This window comes from Amia ocellicauda, chromosome 5 (assembly GCF_036373705.1).
Source record: "Amia ocellicauda isolate fAmiCal2 chromosome 5, fAmiCal2.hap1, whole genome shotgun sequence".
NCBI classification, from domain to species: Eukaryota; Metazoa; Chordata; class Actinopteri; order Amiiformes; family Amiidae; genus Amia; species Amia ocellicauda.
The window spans coordinates 17,432,547-17,447,837 of NC_089854.1; the positions used below are offsets into that span (position 1 = coordinate 17,432,547).

Sequence of the window (15,291 nt, forward strand, 5' to 3'; positions counted from 1 at the left end):
CTATTGTTGTATCTGTTGGTATTACACAGAAACCACTTCCCCAACCACCAAGTCCTCTTACAATAAGTATACTCTAAATAGTACCCATTCCATATTCTTAAATTGTTACATTGCCTATTTTTCTCAGGAAGCTTTCCCATTCATAGCACTATTCAAATAATGAAAGTCACCGCTTTTTGTAATGTATCCTGTTCTTATACATTGTATGCTATATATACATAAACACATTTAGGCATTCTTCATTAATTTCTGAAGGTTTAGAAATTTGGTTTGAAATCTTTTTTGATACTTTATAAACGTCTGGAATATGACCAGACGAAAGCTCTTTGATGTTGTGCGCATTCGGGAGCCGGTGAGGTACTGTATCTCTGTTGCCACCATCTCAACAATAACTTCACACGAAGAACGATTTCAGCCTGACATTGTAACCGATGAGCTTGAGATTGAATCATTTTTCCTTCTTCATTCTCTCTCCTTTTATTTTGTTGCAAAGGGTCTCGTTGTCCCCGCTCCGTTATTGTTTTTTTGTAATCTAAATATGAGGGACAGGGGCCCACGCAAACCCGCCTGATAATACGTGTCTTTCATTTGGTAGCTGAAAGGACACTGTGTGGAGCCGGGAAGAGAGGGACCATTGCCAACGACGCGTAAATTGATACACACATACTCCTATCGCCCGCACAGTCACAAAGTGCACCGCCACTAAGGTCACAGCTTTCTCAAGACAAGGGAAAAACATTTTTCTTGGGAAAATAAATCCATTGAAACCTAACAAAAATAAGCAAATGGCTTACAAAAATATGTAGAGTGGCATATTATAAATAGACATACACAAACAGGAGCATTAATGATCATTGTTGGTTACTTATCGTATTGCTTTCTAAGGCTGGGATCAACTAACTTACTTTACACGTTTTAGAAGTTTTATAGCATTTAAAGACAGGCAGGAAAGTGTTTCTCCTACAATAAATGCAAGAACATATATATTATATCCCCATGACAGATTTAAGTACTGTACATAAACAAATAAATTAAACAGGGCCTAAAACTGTGTATGCATCTTTAACTTCTTTTCCCCTATCAACACACTGTAAAAACATGTCTGGAAGTCCTTTTATATCGCTCCCAGCCCAGTTCCCAGCACAGGCCTCCATGGGGCCTCACCTGGTAAGTTCTTCCCACAAAAAAACGAGACTGGTGGACGTGCCTCCTTCATTCCCCACGCTCTCAGGGCGCCTGGAATGAATCTGTTTTTTGTGGGGTGGTGGGGGCTGAGACAAAGCAGTCAAACACAATTGATAATTAAGACAAGATGATTGGTTAAACAGGACTAACTCCAATGCAAAATAATTGTGCTTTTGTGGTTTGTATTCACCCGTGACCCACATGGATAAGCGGTTTCGAAAATGTTTGGATGGATGGATGGTTTGTATTCAGAAAGTTTCCAGAATACGAAAGGGGTCTCTGGTCAGTACTTGTCCAGCTTGGTCATTTGATACTGAGAGCAGGGGGAGTTCAATTCAAACGGCCAGCCGATGAACCGCAATTGCATTTGCTGCTGAAGGGGAAATTAATAAAATAAAATAAAAATCGATCAGCGGAAATTGCAAGCAATGACACAAAGAACCGTCTACTGAAAGGGTAAGTGTCTCTGAACCCTGACATTTTAAATTGCAATAACACTAAAATGTAACAATTTATGACAATAAAGCTGCAAGCACTCCACCCACTCTTTTATTTTGTTATGAGCATCTGTGTCAGACCCTGCTCAAGGTAGCCACTGCCATTTTTTTGTGTGCTCTATTTCAGGTTGTGTGTCATAAAACTACTACCTTTTACCGGGAACTGAAAGGAACTGTGTGGATTAGAAAAGGATCCTTCAGTTTTGAGACAAAAAAATGCAATGCCAGTCTTATATTCAATTATGAGAACTGAGACAGGTGCTCATGAGTTCAGATAATCATAAGAATAATGATATACTACATGGGCTGCTGGTCATAGTTTAAAAATAACCACTGCCACAGATACAGACCGCCAGCAGTGAGAAGCAGCATCAGGCTTTCATAACAATTTAAAAGCCATACGTCATTTCAAAGTGGCTATTAAATGCTTGCCTTTTCAAGCACCCTGGATGTTTGGTAGTCTCATTAGTTTAAGTTTTTCTTTCAGCCCTCCCATGCGCCCCTTTGACCCTTTCCATAAGAATTAAAATAAATACATCCATTTGGTCTCGCTCTCTGTGCCACCATAGGTCAATGAGTTACCAGGCATGAGTAGGAATAATAAACTATAACTCTAATCCTCTTCTCCTTTTCTAGAAGATATTAAAAGGGAATGCAGAGGGTCACCCCACACACAATGCATGAGAAGAGACTAAGTTTACTGTGCACAGCAGAATTGGAAGTATGTTTCTTAGCTCTATCAATGGGTCCAGGATTATATTACCAGGCCTACTGCATGTTCTTTAAGCATGAAAAGAGACAGAAAAGACTTCTTGTGAGGAAGTGGACCGAGTTACTTGGTGAGAATAAATATTAGAAAACCACTTTGAAACTACCCCCTATCTTGCCCTTTAATTTGGCTCACAAGAGCAGGACTTCAATGCCTCTCCAGAGATCCTGCAATTAGGGAGATGTGAATCTCAGGGGGCCGGACATTCAAAGGCCCCACTAGAAAGCAAGAAGATCCCCTGATCCCATCAGAACCTGAAGCAGCAGCAGCACTCCCAGACCATCAGGCAACAGTGTGGTTGGTTTGGTTTCTCATAGATACATGCAATGATTTTATATATTGCTCAAATAGCGTTTGCTATACTCTTCCTTACAAACCTAGAACAAAGACTCTTAAATGCATTTGACTGCAGGTCCCTTCAGTAACCGTTCTGAGAGAAGGGGTTTCCAGCATGTTATTTCTATGTACAAATACAATTGTACTATTATAACAAAAACATGTACATATTACCATCAGATGTAACGGATTAAATCTAAATTCACAAGGCTTAAAATAGAGTGCAGTTGGATTCTGGGCCTCAGTGAGCTATTATCCTTATGATTAATGGCCAGTGCCTCTATATCTATGGACGTTTCCATTACAGTGACAGCTTGTTACATGGAGGTCTGCTGGTTTGTAGGATATAATGATTGGCAGCACATTGACAGCATGGTTTTGCACAATGATGGAACTGCCAGTAGTGAAGCATCTTCTGACTGGAAGGGACTGGTATGTCATCCAAAACATTTTGTGGTCGGGCCTGATGCAGCCTGACAGAACACTTTTGGGAAGAACTGACACAGCGATTCGGTAAGAGACAGCAGAGATGTACTTCTCCTGCCCCATTACAAACTGGGGTGGGAGAACCTGCTAACTTTCCCTCCCCTGACCTATCGAAAGCATTGTAGCAGTCCTTAAACAGGTGGACCCACACCCTTAAAAAAACAAACAAACAAAAAACATTAAGCTTGTCATTTGGAATTGGTTGTCCCCATAATTCTTCCACTGCAGCAGCTTTCTCTAGACTGTTCAATAAATCAGTTACAAGCATCACAGACCTTTAACGGTCAGGTGCTTTTCAGTAATGGGTTATGATTCAGAAGGGGGGAGGAAAACAAATCAGTTTAAGCCTTAACAAAAATCAAATATGTATTTAAAAATATGTATTTATTTTCGTTTTCATTGGTTGATGCAAGTGATCACATTCACTGCAAACTGCCCTATAATTGGGCACTGGGTATATCTGCAGCCTGGCAGGGAAATAAAAAATATCTATTGCTGACTCACAACCAGCAGATCACACTCAGATATGGATTGTCAGACTTCAGACAATAAATAAATACATGTTTATTTGGCTTTACAGTCGTTATTATAATTATTTACCATTATTTTTTAAAACTGCTTTAGTTTTCCCTATTATCTTCCGATTCCACAGTGTCGCTCACACTACACTGAGCGCCGTGGAGAAACAAACACCCCCACTAAGAAACAGGGCTCATACACCAATACACGTGTTTCACCCACACCCTCATCACCCACACCCTCATCACCAACAGAGTGTTTTCGAAAACTGTGCTGCATTTGAGTATCCATTGTTTTGATTATTCTTTATTTTCGTCATGACTCCAGATTACCGTATACTATGGCATCGAGGCGCATTTTTACTGAAAATAATTAAATCGCTTTTCAAAATTCACAATTAGCAATTAAAATAAAGAAAAATAGTAAATGTTCACTGAAGATGTTGACTTGGATATCAGCAACCAAAAACTGTCTCCAAATGACAAGCAAGCTCAGATCACAGAGAACTATCTAAAGAAAATGCATGAAAAACACATCTCAGACTTTGGATAAAACTGAAACTATACATTATATTTATAAAACTATTTTGAATCTTACATCGTGTTATGGCTGTGATTCGTATTGCAATACTTTTAACATATGCAGTAAATAATTTACACTTTCATTTTTAAATACATTTAAATACATTCACACTAACCTGCCCGTTGTATTGGCAGTATTGAGCACTGAGGACTGTGAACCGGAGAGAACTTGCCTGTTAAATGCTCATATAAGCTAGACCGGCACTTAACACTATCATATTATTTGCTCTAATGTATAGAACATGCATATTTTTTCCATTATTCTCCCTTATTTTCACAATGTTTGATTTGTGGTTATGATGAAAATTAATGTTAAGTATGTAAAATGTAAAAATCATGCATTCAGGCAGAGATTCAAGGCATTCCATGCAAGAGAATGTGTTTTGCATGCTAGCCAAAAAAAGATAACAGCACATATAATCGGTAATCAGGAAATTTTGCTTGCCAATTATCAGTATCGGACCCAAAAAAAACCTGTATTGGTTGGGCTCTACTCTTAAGAAATAGTCCGCAAGCAACTTTGTGGAGACCGGAATTGGATGGTGGCATCCTTTACACTATCAAAGACCTGATCAGCAAAAGTTTGGCAATCGCAGTAACAAAACACATTTCAACACATGACTTACAGCAGAAACATAATATATGTAACTGCTTATTTAAATGCCACACCTACACTATGATCATAAAATTCTAGCAATCCTTCGTAAGTCTTTGCAGAACTCTGCTATTGAGACTAATTAAATTCACCTTAATCAACCTACATATCGATCAGTGCATGAACCCCCACTGCAAACAAAGGAAAACAATACATTGTAAGCTTGTCCTTCACCTCCCTCTTTGTTGCAGAAGTATGCTGGACAGCCCTTTGCCACACTGTTAAATGCCTGGATTTACTTGGCTGAAACATTCAATAGGATGTAACTTTTTAGTTATTTCTGAATGGGAGTTGAATAACCAGTCCTTTTGCTTTATTCTAGTTCACTAAACTTTCCCATGCTCTGAACAGCTCCAGCCAACAGGCAGTGCCCAGGTCATGCCCCCACCCACATCTAGTGAGCTGATGCATAGCTGGCTAGTTACAAGCTCTAACATCTGGTGATTGAGTGAAAGCAGCCCCCTCAAAAATGACAGCATTAAACTGAAGTGTGAAAACCTTCCAGTCAATCATTTTCCTTGCTTAAAATCCTGGCATGTCAAAAAAGCAGAAGCAGTACTGTTGGGACAGCAGCATTTCCTCTTGGAAAATAAGAGGAAAGCTTATATTTAATATCAATATAGATCAAATGGGTTAGCAAAATGTGCATTTACAAAGGCAGTCTTTTAAAGGGAAGGTTTTTTTAAGTCAGGGTAACATGAGCAGAAAATTCAAAACAGCAGGACAAAATACAGCATATAAAAACTTTTAATCAAATACAGAAAGCTCCAGGTACAATGTCTGATGGCCAGACTCTGGGTGCAATGCTTCAAAAATCAGAACTGTACAAGAAAATAAAAATAAAAACCACAGTCACAATGCAGATAAAGAGCAGGCTGGAGAGTGTGGGCCAAACTGCAAGGCAACACCTGCCCCACCCTGTTATAGAGTTGGATACGAAGGCCTATTACCAAACTCTTCCTCCCCCAGTACTCTCCCCTTCAAAAGAGAAGCTGTCACTTATTCCACTCCGCAGCTCAGATGTTGGATCCAGCAGCAGCAGGACTGGGACATTCAAACCCAAACTGAAGTGGAGGGAGGGGGTTTGAACCTGAGCATAGGAACTACCGAACAGTAGCATTCCTGACCTGAGCAGAGATGGTGGGGGGCAGTGCAAATCTGTTAGAGGAAGGCTAAGACTTGCATTGAATGAGGAGGAGGGTATATGTAATAAATACGATTTAAAAATGTATTTTTTTGTAACCCACAAATCAAAGACAGGAATGGTGGTCAACAGGTCACTTTCTGTGATTTAAGCTGCAATAGCAAGGGGCTGACTGGGGTTGGGAGGAACAAAACTAAAATATATAGTTGAAAATCAGCTGCACTGACACAAATACCTGTGCAGCAGTCAGGAGGGCGCTTCTGTCCGATGCTGCTGCGCCATCACCCTTCTTACCTGTACCGAGCATCTTTGTTCTGTTTTTTTCTCCTGATCGTTTTATGTTTTTGGTTTTTAAAAGCTCACCCTATCGCATAACACTATAAGGAGGCCGGACCCCTGTGTTGGCAGACGTCCTGTCAGGGGGTTATTTCTTGGCAAAGGAGATTTTCATGGCGTTGGTTTGCGTGATCTTGAAGCCCTGCAGTGCCTCGCGGGCCGCCCCTGCCTGCACCTCGTTGTCGAACTCTACAAAGGCAATATCATGCCGCCCGGGGACCAGGCGCACCTCTTTGAAGCCAGGGAACCTGAAAGAGAGTAGAGGGGGTGGGGGCAACGAGAGCGAGCATCAGTTAAAGCTCTCACAGGCACTTTTCCGAGATAAAAAATCCCTGGACAGGCTCACGAGCTGAAAGTGGTTTGTTAACATGTCTGCCAACGGTCTTTGCAGCCCAGGATATTAAAAACACTGACTATAATTTAAATCAGAAGAAATGGAAAAGGAGTTTTTGAATAGTTACATTTATCATTAGTGCAAACTAAATCTAAAATAAACCCCATTTCCCCCCACTCTTGGCAAATAACTTACTGATTGAAGAGCATAGACAACATCAGCTCGTTGGTCTCCTCAGGCAGGTTGGTCAGGAACAGGATGTGGTTTGGTGGATTCTCAGGCACCTACAACACAGCAGCACACAGATCAGAGTGGGGGTGGTGGAAAAGCATTCATGTGTGAGCACATTTCCAAGATGCCTCAATTCTCTAACAGCACTTGAAATTAGGCAGACTCTTCCTACAGACTCTTCCGTTGGCCTGAAACAGGGCTTTAACCTCCAAGCAGATCTGGCTCAGTTGCATCATACAATGGATGGCCCTTAAAAAGTTTCATCTCAATTGAGGATGAGTAACTACAGGCAATTTACAGGCTTTGAATTATCCCCTTATTTTCTTTTCTTTTCTGCTCATCACTGCTTCATCAATACTCATCAAGATCTATGAATGCATCATCTGGCAGGGTCTTCAGGACTTTCAGAGAGCTGCACACAACATGCATTTATCAAAACTAACTACAATACCGCAGCGGCTGGAAATGCACAAATACTCGATCAGTTTACATCATGCATAAACGGGTTCCAGAAGCACTGAAGTGAGTCGGGACTAGTGTGCGGGCCATGTGAGCAGGGCTATGGATGTGACCGAATCCCCTTAGCAGTGGTAATCCAGATAACTTTAGATTAGAGATAATCCACTTTGCAAAAAATCCTGTGATCTCAACTAGTGCACCTCACCTGTGCTACAAACAGCAGCTTGGAAAAGATGGGAGGGGAAAACAATAACTGTGCCGATTATGCCTACCAGGTGGCAAGACTTGGTAAAGTCAAAACTGAAGATGTCGGCCCCTTATCGACAGGAAAAGTGCAAAATATTTGTCAGTAGGACGACGTTTTCAGTTTTGCTTTGTACAATTCTATACCAGTAGGTGTATTCAGGTATATACCCGTATTCTATTCCCTGGTACACATTATGACCAGTACTGAAAAACCTCAGCCATTCAATACCAACACAGTGGAAACCTACGTTCCAGATTCGAAAAGCACTACCAGCAATAAATTCAGAGGTTCAGAGGAGAACCAAAACTGGCAATATCATCGCCAGTGTAGTTCATACCCAGAGACACGAGGAAGAGGCTGGCTCAACAATGCAGGAGTACTGACCTGGGCATGAGGCATCTGTCCGGGCATCTGTCCTGGCATCATCGGGCCAGGGGGCATGGCTCCAGGAGGCATCTGTCCAGGTCCCATCCCTGGTGGGGGCATCATGCCAGGCGGGGGCATGTACGGGGGCTGACCAGGCATGGGCATCATGCGTGGAGCCTGGCTCATCGGTGGCATGCCCTACAGACAGACAAAACTGCAGTGAGTCTTCTACAGACTAACAACTTGGGTCGTGTGTGATTAAACTGTTTTAGTACTAAAAACACTGATTTTGTGCTCTGCTGGATCGAATACAAAACCATTAATGTTGATCTCTGTATGAATGTAACAGCCCTGGGCATGGAGAGATGCATGGTCTTCTGGCTCTTAAAGACTCACTGGGATTGGTTATTTCCAAAGAACAATTTAACAGGTTTGGAAGATCCATCTAAAGCTCCCGCACAAACCCACAAGGCTGCCGATTTCCGTGTGAGGATTTACAGATAAGCCCAACGGACAGCCTGGATCACCAAAAAGGCAGTATACTCACAGGCATGGGTGTGGGCACCCCTGGGGCCATCTGTGCTGGAGCTCCCGGCATTCCCTTCTTTCCGCCCACCATCTCTTTGCCCTTCCTCTTCTCCTTCTTGCGGTCGCGCTCCACGTAGGTGCCCTTCATTTTGGCGATGATGTCAGAGTCCAACTTAGAGTACTGGATGCGCTGGTAGGATGGAGAGGGAAGGAGTTGAGTACTTAAGTGGGTAAAGCAGTGAAGTCAACTCAGCCTCAGGTTGTCTATTCACACATGTGGTCATAAGCATATGTATTTAGATTAGCAGCAATGGTCTGGACATGTACTCCAGGGCTGGTCAACCCAGGTTCTGAAGAGCTACAGTACCTTCCTAATTTTTGCTTTTATTTAAACTATGAGCTACTAAATATTTGAGCTTAATGAGGTACAAAGACCATGTATTCAAGGAATTCAGTGATTGATGATTGAGAGAGACCCTACCATGGGCTTGTCATAGAAGGGGAAGCCCTGCATGGAGCGCAGGGCATTGGAGGCGCTGTTGACCTCCTTGAAGATGACGAAGGCCTGGCCCCTCATCCTCAAGGAACGCGACACCAAGATGTCCAGGATCTGGCCGAACTGGGAGAAGATGGCGTACAGGGACTTCTTCAGCTCTGCACAGAAACACAGCCCAACACAGTCACCACCAGCACAGACAGGCAAACCACCTGCTTTTCAAAACTTATGACATTAGCAGTGGGAATGTTTAATTGATGGATTAATGAACATGAATCCACACCTTGAAAGTGGCCACTTGCTACATCAGATTAGCAGTTAACAAAAGCAATACCATTATACATTTAAAAAACAAACAAAAAAAATCATTAGTACTATGTAAGGATAGGCATACAACCACTGTATCACCACCACAATTCACCATACATTAGAGGTATTAGATGCTGACCCTTTGGACTGAGCATAACAATCTAAAACCAATTGAATATACTCATGGAGAAACTATTAGAAATATTTAGTAAGAGGCATAAGCCACTCAAAACATTTAAATCTGTAAAAAGACAGTTTTAAGTGCCTGTGGAATGATGGTCAAAAGAGGCTTATAAATCCTCATTAGCCGTGGCCCTCCAGGACCAGAGCTGCAGACCTGGATCATACTGCTGAAAACACCACCTCTGCGAGAGAGCAGGCTACACAACATTGAGAGCCAGGCGTACCATCCTTCTTGATCTTCTCATTGAGGTTGTTGATGTAAATGGTGTGGTTCGGCCGAAGCTCCTGTCCAGCCATGGCCTCCGAGGAAACGGGAGCAGATGCAGCAATGCGATAGAGGTCTAGAATAAGGACTGCAGGCATTTTAATTTACATTAGTCAAACCCATGTAGCATAAATCAATTGTTCTCCCTAAATTATCATGAGATTATTAAAAAAAAAAAAAAGTTAGATCCAATACTGTATACATCTCTTGGCTTATGTCCGAATGCTTGGGGGGTAAACACAGTGATATTTGGGGGTGGGTGGGTTGGGGGACCCGGACATTTAAGTTAAACGAAGATCTGTCGTGTTGCCTTTCTAACTTCAAGTCCTCGCTCCTATCTTACGGTATGTGTCGACGGATTCACCGCTCTGATCCCAGCGAAGGAGCAATGGATTCTCCCGCTCAGCTCATCGACTTCCTGATATGGACAAGACAGCTTAAATCGTTTAACTACCAGTAGCTCAACTGAAATTTTAATAAACCAGCAACTATGCATGTTAGATACATATTGATAATGTGTGCTCTTAGACATTGCATTGTTGTCCGGACGTTGCTAAAACAAACGATTAGCGAGCTAGCTGAGCAGAGTTCATTCATGTATCTACAATTGTTTTATTAAGATACACACATGAAAGCGCTACAAATAGCCACTGATACTTGTAACGCAAACATCAACAAAGGGACATAACGTCGAGAAATTACATGATGGTTCATTTTAAGAGAGATATACTTACCGATTGCTACTCAGTTTATCCAAACTGCGGCCTACTACACCAACTCCCGGCTGCAGCACTTAAAGAATGGCCGTTGTTATTGGTTCACAGACACTGCTCTGCAATTCGACCAATTGCCTGTCAATCAAAGAAATAAACCCTCTCACGTGTAACGTTCCTACCAGTTGGTTCAATGTTGCCGCTTTCGATTGGGTCAATTTCCAGCAGGTACCGCCCACCCTCTGTTATCTAGCTTTGTATTGGACCATCAGGTATGCGTTTATGGAAGACGCCATTTTGGCTCTACGACTGGGTTGGAAGTTTATTCTATCCACAGTACTTCTAGAGCCAACATGGGGCATTTGTAATTGCAGTTTCGTAAAGAAGGCGTGAACGTTTAGTTTGTTACAGTAAAATATCCCCGACAGGAACATAGTATTTCCTGGTCTATTTTGAACTGTTAAACTATCCTTTAGGTAGTTTTGTATTTATTTCGAACGTACCTTATATATACAGTCTTTCAACGTAACAAATAATTGCAGTATATACATTGAATAATATTTTGATAGGCCTATAGTTCTTTACACTTTTGTCGCCTTCAGTACTGTAAATAACAGTGCACCCCGCGAAATAATCGTGTTTTCTCGAAACAGTTTAATTATGTTTCGATTGTCGCTAAGCTTGCTTTGAATATTATTACACTGCAGGAGAAAACAACACAAATATTAATTTTGATGTATTTTTTGACGGCACACTTAGATATCCTTTTATGGAAGTTACGACTGAGCGTGTTTCGTTAGCAACATACAACTATGGGTATGTGTTTAGTTTTTTGCTTTTTGCAGGATTTGTTTCAAAACAAACATTTCAGCGTATTGTACTAAAATAAGTATAGTAATCAATACAATTTAAACGTGTCCACTTTCTATAATTCAGTCAGTATCTCGTAGTTTGTGCTAGTTGAATGATTATTGAGAGTAGCTTAGGTAACATTGACAGTGGCAGATACAATTAAAATAGGTTTCACTTGTCATGTGAATACTGTCTAGTTTAAACGTGTGTTTAGTGACGACACTGAGAGGAGCAAGGCGGATGGGGATCGCATTTTATCACATTTAATTATGCACATACTGAAAACTGCCCACCTCGTTAGTTTGTTGCCTATAATGACAATGAGTGACTGTGGGGTTTAAGGCAAGCTCTCGGAGATCCATTATACCATGTGTGTGTGAGAGTGTTTACTACACTGCAGTGCAATTAAATCAAATGCGATATTACTATGTTTCTGGCTGGTGTGACTTTGTAACTGTAGTAAAAAGGCATTATGTTGAAAGTCTAAAATGTACTGATGAAGTCAATCCATGCCCTTCAAATTCAGGGTCAGCCCGGATCACCGAAAGGACCAGGGTGGCATTCAAGTAAAGGCAAATTATTATTACACTTCTTAGTACTCTTACACTAAGAGTAGTGGGTGTGGGGAGCTGCCTGGTAATGAATCACACACTCAGGAAGATGGACAATAACCACACGGGCAAGACAGGTTATTTGACGTCTTCTCATTCTTTACATTTTTTCTTACTAGCACTTCCTGAAGAGGACATGGCAATTTAAAGAAATAGCAACAAACAGCGTGACAATGGTTCCGCCACCCCCTCCCATTCCCCTGCCACCCCCGCCACCCCCGCCACCCCCGCCACCCCCTCCACCCACAGCCCCTTGCCCAGGGAAGAAGAAGCTGTACCAGGCCATTGCTGCAGGGAAGACCCCGGTCTCTGGAGACTATGAGGAGGCCCGAATGCTGCTCAGTCAAAGAGAGAGCAGGTGCAAGTATTTGACCTAGATAAGTTGTAAATCTATGTGTAGAAACCAATTTGCTTATTACTAAATAGCAGACAAAGCTATTATGAAAACAGAGGTGTTTTTACTTCAGTGGATGTATTTTATTGTAGTTAAAACACAACTAAATTGATTTGCACAATACTATATATAGATGATGTGGACATTTTGAAATATGTACAATGCATAGGAGTTGATTAAGAATGATTCATGATAAAGAATTTAGTAGACTTTAACATAAAGCTATTTATGGAAACAATGCTAACAGTAACTGGTACTGCAGAATTGGTTACAACAGGTCTTATGTAAAGGTTCGGCAGCTTGCTTAGGCCGATACCCAACGTTTGAACTAGGAACCACTATGCTACCCAGCCCTGAACATAACCAGCAGATCACCCTGCCTCCTGGTGAGCAGTGACTTAGAGGGCCCTACAATATCTTCATCAGCAAATCCCTCAAACTCCTCATCACAATCATCATGAATTATGTGTTTTTGTCCAGAAAAGTCACCCAGGGCAGTATAGAACACGATGAATTAACATTCTGACTGTTGCCTTCCGCAGTTTCCGGAAGGACCTGCAGTGGGCGCTGTTTAATAAGTATGTGCCTTCTCTGATCCAGGATGGACCACAGTAAGTAGTGAATGATGTCTGGAGAGCAAGCGGGGGGATGGCCAGCACTGGAAGCAAAACAGACTGAGAAAGGAAGGATGGTCACATTGTTAACTGGGGACGTTAAAAAGCATCATGCTGATCAGTGGCCAGTACTGTAGAGGAGACAGTTTTCAAACATGGTTTTCAGTTAGTAGCTGATGTAAGAACAGTGGACTCGACTTCTGCTTATGAGGAGTTCAGGTTAGTGCCGGTGAGCTGGAAGCACAAACAGAAGATCCTGCAAAGCCATGGGGGAATGGAGTTGCTGAGCCCTTATAGAGGAGGGAGAGGGAGTGGACGATGGGGGAGATGACATTGCAGTGTGGGTTTGTCTTGCAGGTGTGGGCTGGTGGCTCTGTGGATGGCCGGGCAGCTCCTGGGGACGGCGGGCTCCGTGTCTGTGGAGTGGATCATGAAACGGGCAATCGATAGGGGCTACACAGTGCAGGGAGAGATGTTCTCAGGTCAGTAGCTCCTGACACTGCGCCCTGTGTTTTTCTTGTACCTTCTGAGATGTCACCACTGCCCCCTCTACACTAGAGTGAGCAGCCTTGGCACAAATTGGCACACATGGTCTTTGCAGGCCACAACCACCTCAGATTTTCCTGTCCCCTTTCAGCCCAGGCGATGGCTCTGCTGGCGGAGGAGGTGTACGGTTGTGTGGCTGAGCTGCTGACTGGAGGCCTGGGGGGTGAGAACCAGGCGCGGGTCATCGCACACCTGTCTCAGGGCGGGCCTGTCCTCATCCCGTATCCTTTGAGCTCCCACTGGAGGGAATGGTACACGTATTAATGGAGACTGCAGTCTGAGAAGCCAGCCTGATTTTCTTGGTCAATAATTATCTCACTTATAAGACTCAGTTTCAGTTTCAGGGGTGGGGGGCTAGAAAGACATCAGTTGGGCAGCATGCACCCAGCCCCTCTAATTCCATTGACCAATTCTCCTTGATTCTTGTGTCCTGAAGCTACGACGAGGACTTCAACCACGAGCCGTGCCTGAGGAACGGACACAGGGCTCACTGGTCTGTGGCGTCAGGTAAGAGGACAGGGACCCCAGTACAACACATTCTCAAATTGTCCCTCAATACCAAAAGACAACGTAGTCTTCAGCTTTCAGCAGAAAACAGTGAGAGCATCAGGAAAGCAAGCAGTTCAGTATGAAAAAATCGTTAAAAAGGACTACTTAGAATTACAAATATACCTGGGTTTGTGTGTGTTGGTAGGGGTCCTGCTGGGTGTGTCGGCGGGTGCGGACCCCAGGCATATCCAGTCTGACCCAGAGGTGCCCTGGATGCTGCTGCCTGGGCCACAGGATGTCCCCTCGCTCCTGGAGTCAAGAGTGGAGGAGGTGCACCTTCTGGCCAAGCAGGGTAAGAGCCTGCGTTACCAGCTGTGGGCGCTGGAGTGGCTGCGGGAGAGCAACAGCCAGCTATACCAGCTGGACCCACAGCGGGCACAGGATGGCACCCAGTATGTGGTGCCCCAAGGTGGAGTGGAAGCTGGGTTGGCAGGGCAGGTGGTGCTGCTGCACAAGAGACGGATAGACAGACAGGCGGACGGCTTCCCGGCAGAGGCCTGACAGACAGACATGCACAGCTGACACTGAAAGACTGTGACTCTCAGGGGGACTGAATGAGTCCTAAGAAAATCACGAGAGGTTAAAGCAAAGACTGTGGAAGACAACACTCAGGAAATTCAGGGTGAGTTTAGGGTGCTCAGGCGTTGGAAAACGTGACTAAATCAAAGAACATTTCAAATGCAAAACCACAGCAGCACTTCTGTGTACACCTGGAAGGATGTATGTAGACAGCAAAGAGACTGCGTTGAGTGAACATGAAGTGCAGATGAAAATCATTACTTTGCATGTAAAAACAGGCCATTAAAGTGGATTGCTCTGGAAAAAACAGACTGCAGTGTTTTTTTTTCTCTTGACAAAACCTGCCTGGGTTTAATTTTGAGAATCTTAAAGAATGCAAGGAATTCCAAACAGAAACGTATTGCATCCTTTTTCTGACACTGATAGTAACTTGAGTTGTTGCCTGTTTTTTTATTATCCGTATATTTTTTTGGCAGGTGGCGTGAGATTCAAACATCTTTGTACGTAATTATTCAGTTCGTGGTTCATATTGGCTTTAACTTGCCATATTTCTCCTGACATCTTTAC

At 43.0% G+C, this 15,291-nt stretch overlaps 2 protein-coding genes across 5 annotated transcripts; one reads left to right on the plus strand and one right to left on the minus strand.

Moving 5' to 3' along the window:
• Window positions 1-5,757: 5,757 nt before the first annotated feature.
• Window positions 5,758-10,784, minus strand: snrpa (small nuclear ribonucleoprotein polypeptide A). Of its 4 annotated transcripts, none has more exons than XM_066704058.1 (8): window positions 10,661-10,747; window positions 10,270-10,344; window positions 9,886-10,002; window positions 9,155-9,327; window positions 8,693-8,863; window positions 8,164-8,343; window positions 7,038-7,126; window positions 5,758-6,756 (listed from the first exon to the last, which is right to left on the minus strand). In XM_066704058.1, exons 3-8 carry the CDS (start codon window positions 9,956-9,958, stop codon window positions 6,597-6,599), a joined length of 846 nt encoding a protein of 281 aa, XP_066560155.1. In that variant the 5' UTR covers window positions 9,959-10,002; window positions 10,270-10,344; window positions 10,661-10,747; the 3' UTR covers window positions 5,758-6,596. The 4 variants fall into 4 exon arrangements, with proteins under 4 accessions (XP_066560155.1, XP_066560152.1, XP_066560151.1 ...); XM_066704055.1 differs by having other exon boundaries at window positions 9,886-10,014; XM_066704054.1 differs by lacking the exon at window positions 10,270-10,344 and having other exon boundaries at window positions 9,886-10,014; window positions 10,661-10,784.
• A 257-nt stretch (window positions 10,785-11,041) lies between these two features.
• On the plus strand, window positions 11,042-15,031 carry actmap (actin maturation protease). The gene is made up of 7 exons (XM_066704059.1): window positions 11,042-11,455; window positions 12,222-12,460; window positions 13,039-13,107; window positions 13,468-13,592; window positions 13,748-13,877; window positions 14,093-14,163; window positions 14,351-15,031. Exons 2-7 carry the CDS (start codon window positions 12,276-12,278, stop codon window positions 14,704-14,706), a joined length of 936 nt encoding a protein of 311 aa, XP_066560156.1. The 5' UTR covers window positions 11,042-11,455; window positions 12,222-12,275; the 3' UTR covers window positions 14,707-15,031.
• The last annotated feature ends 260 nt before the right edge of the window (window positions 15,032-15,291 follow it).

What these genes read in the sequence shown, in the direction of transcription:
- snrpa (XM_066704054.1), bottom strand. Translation starts at nt 9,958, where the DNA reads ATGGCTGGACAGGAGCTTCGGCCGAACCACACCATTTACATCAACAAC. An exon ending in TGAGAAGATCAAGAAGGATG is followed by an intron (nt 9,328 to 9,885) that starts GTACGCCTGGCT and finishes GTTTCTGTGCAG; the next exon opens with AGCTGAAGAAGTCCCTGTAC. An exon ending in GGGTGCCCACACCCATGCCT is followed by an intron (nt 8,344 to 8,692) that starts GTGAGTATACTG and finishes GTCTGTCTGTAG; the next exon opens with GGCATGCCACCGATGAGCCA.
- actmap (XM_066704059.1), top strand. Translation starts at nt 12,276, where the DNA reads ATGGTTCCGCCACCCCCTCCCATTCCCCTGCCACCCCCGCCACCCCCG. An exon ending in GCAGGGAGAGATGTTCTCAG is followed by an intron (nt 13,593 to 13,747) that starts GTCAGTAGCTCC and finishes GTCCCCTTTCAG; the next exon opens with CCCAGGCGATGGCTCTGCTG. An exon ending in TCACTGGTCTGTGGCGTCAG is followed by an intron (nt 14,164 to 14,350) that starts GTAAGAGGACAG and finishes GTGTGTTGGTAG; the next exon opens with GGGTCCTGCTGGGTGTGTCG.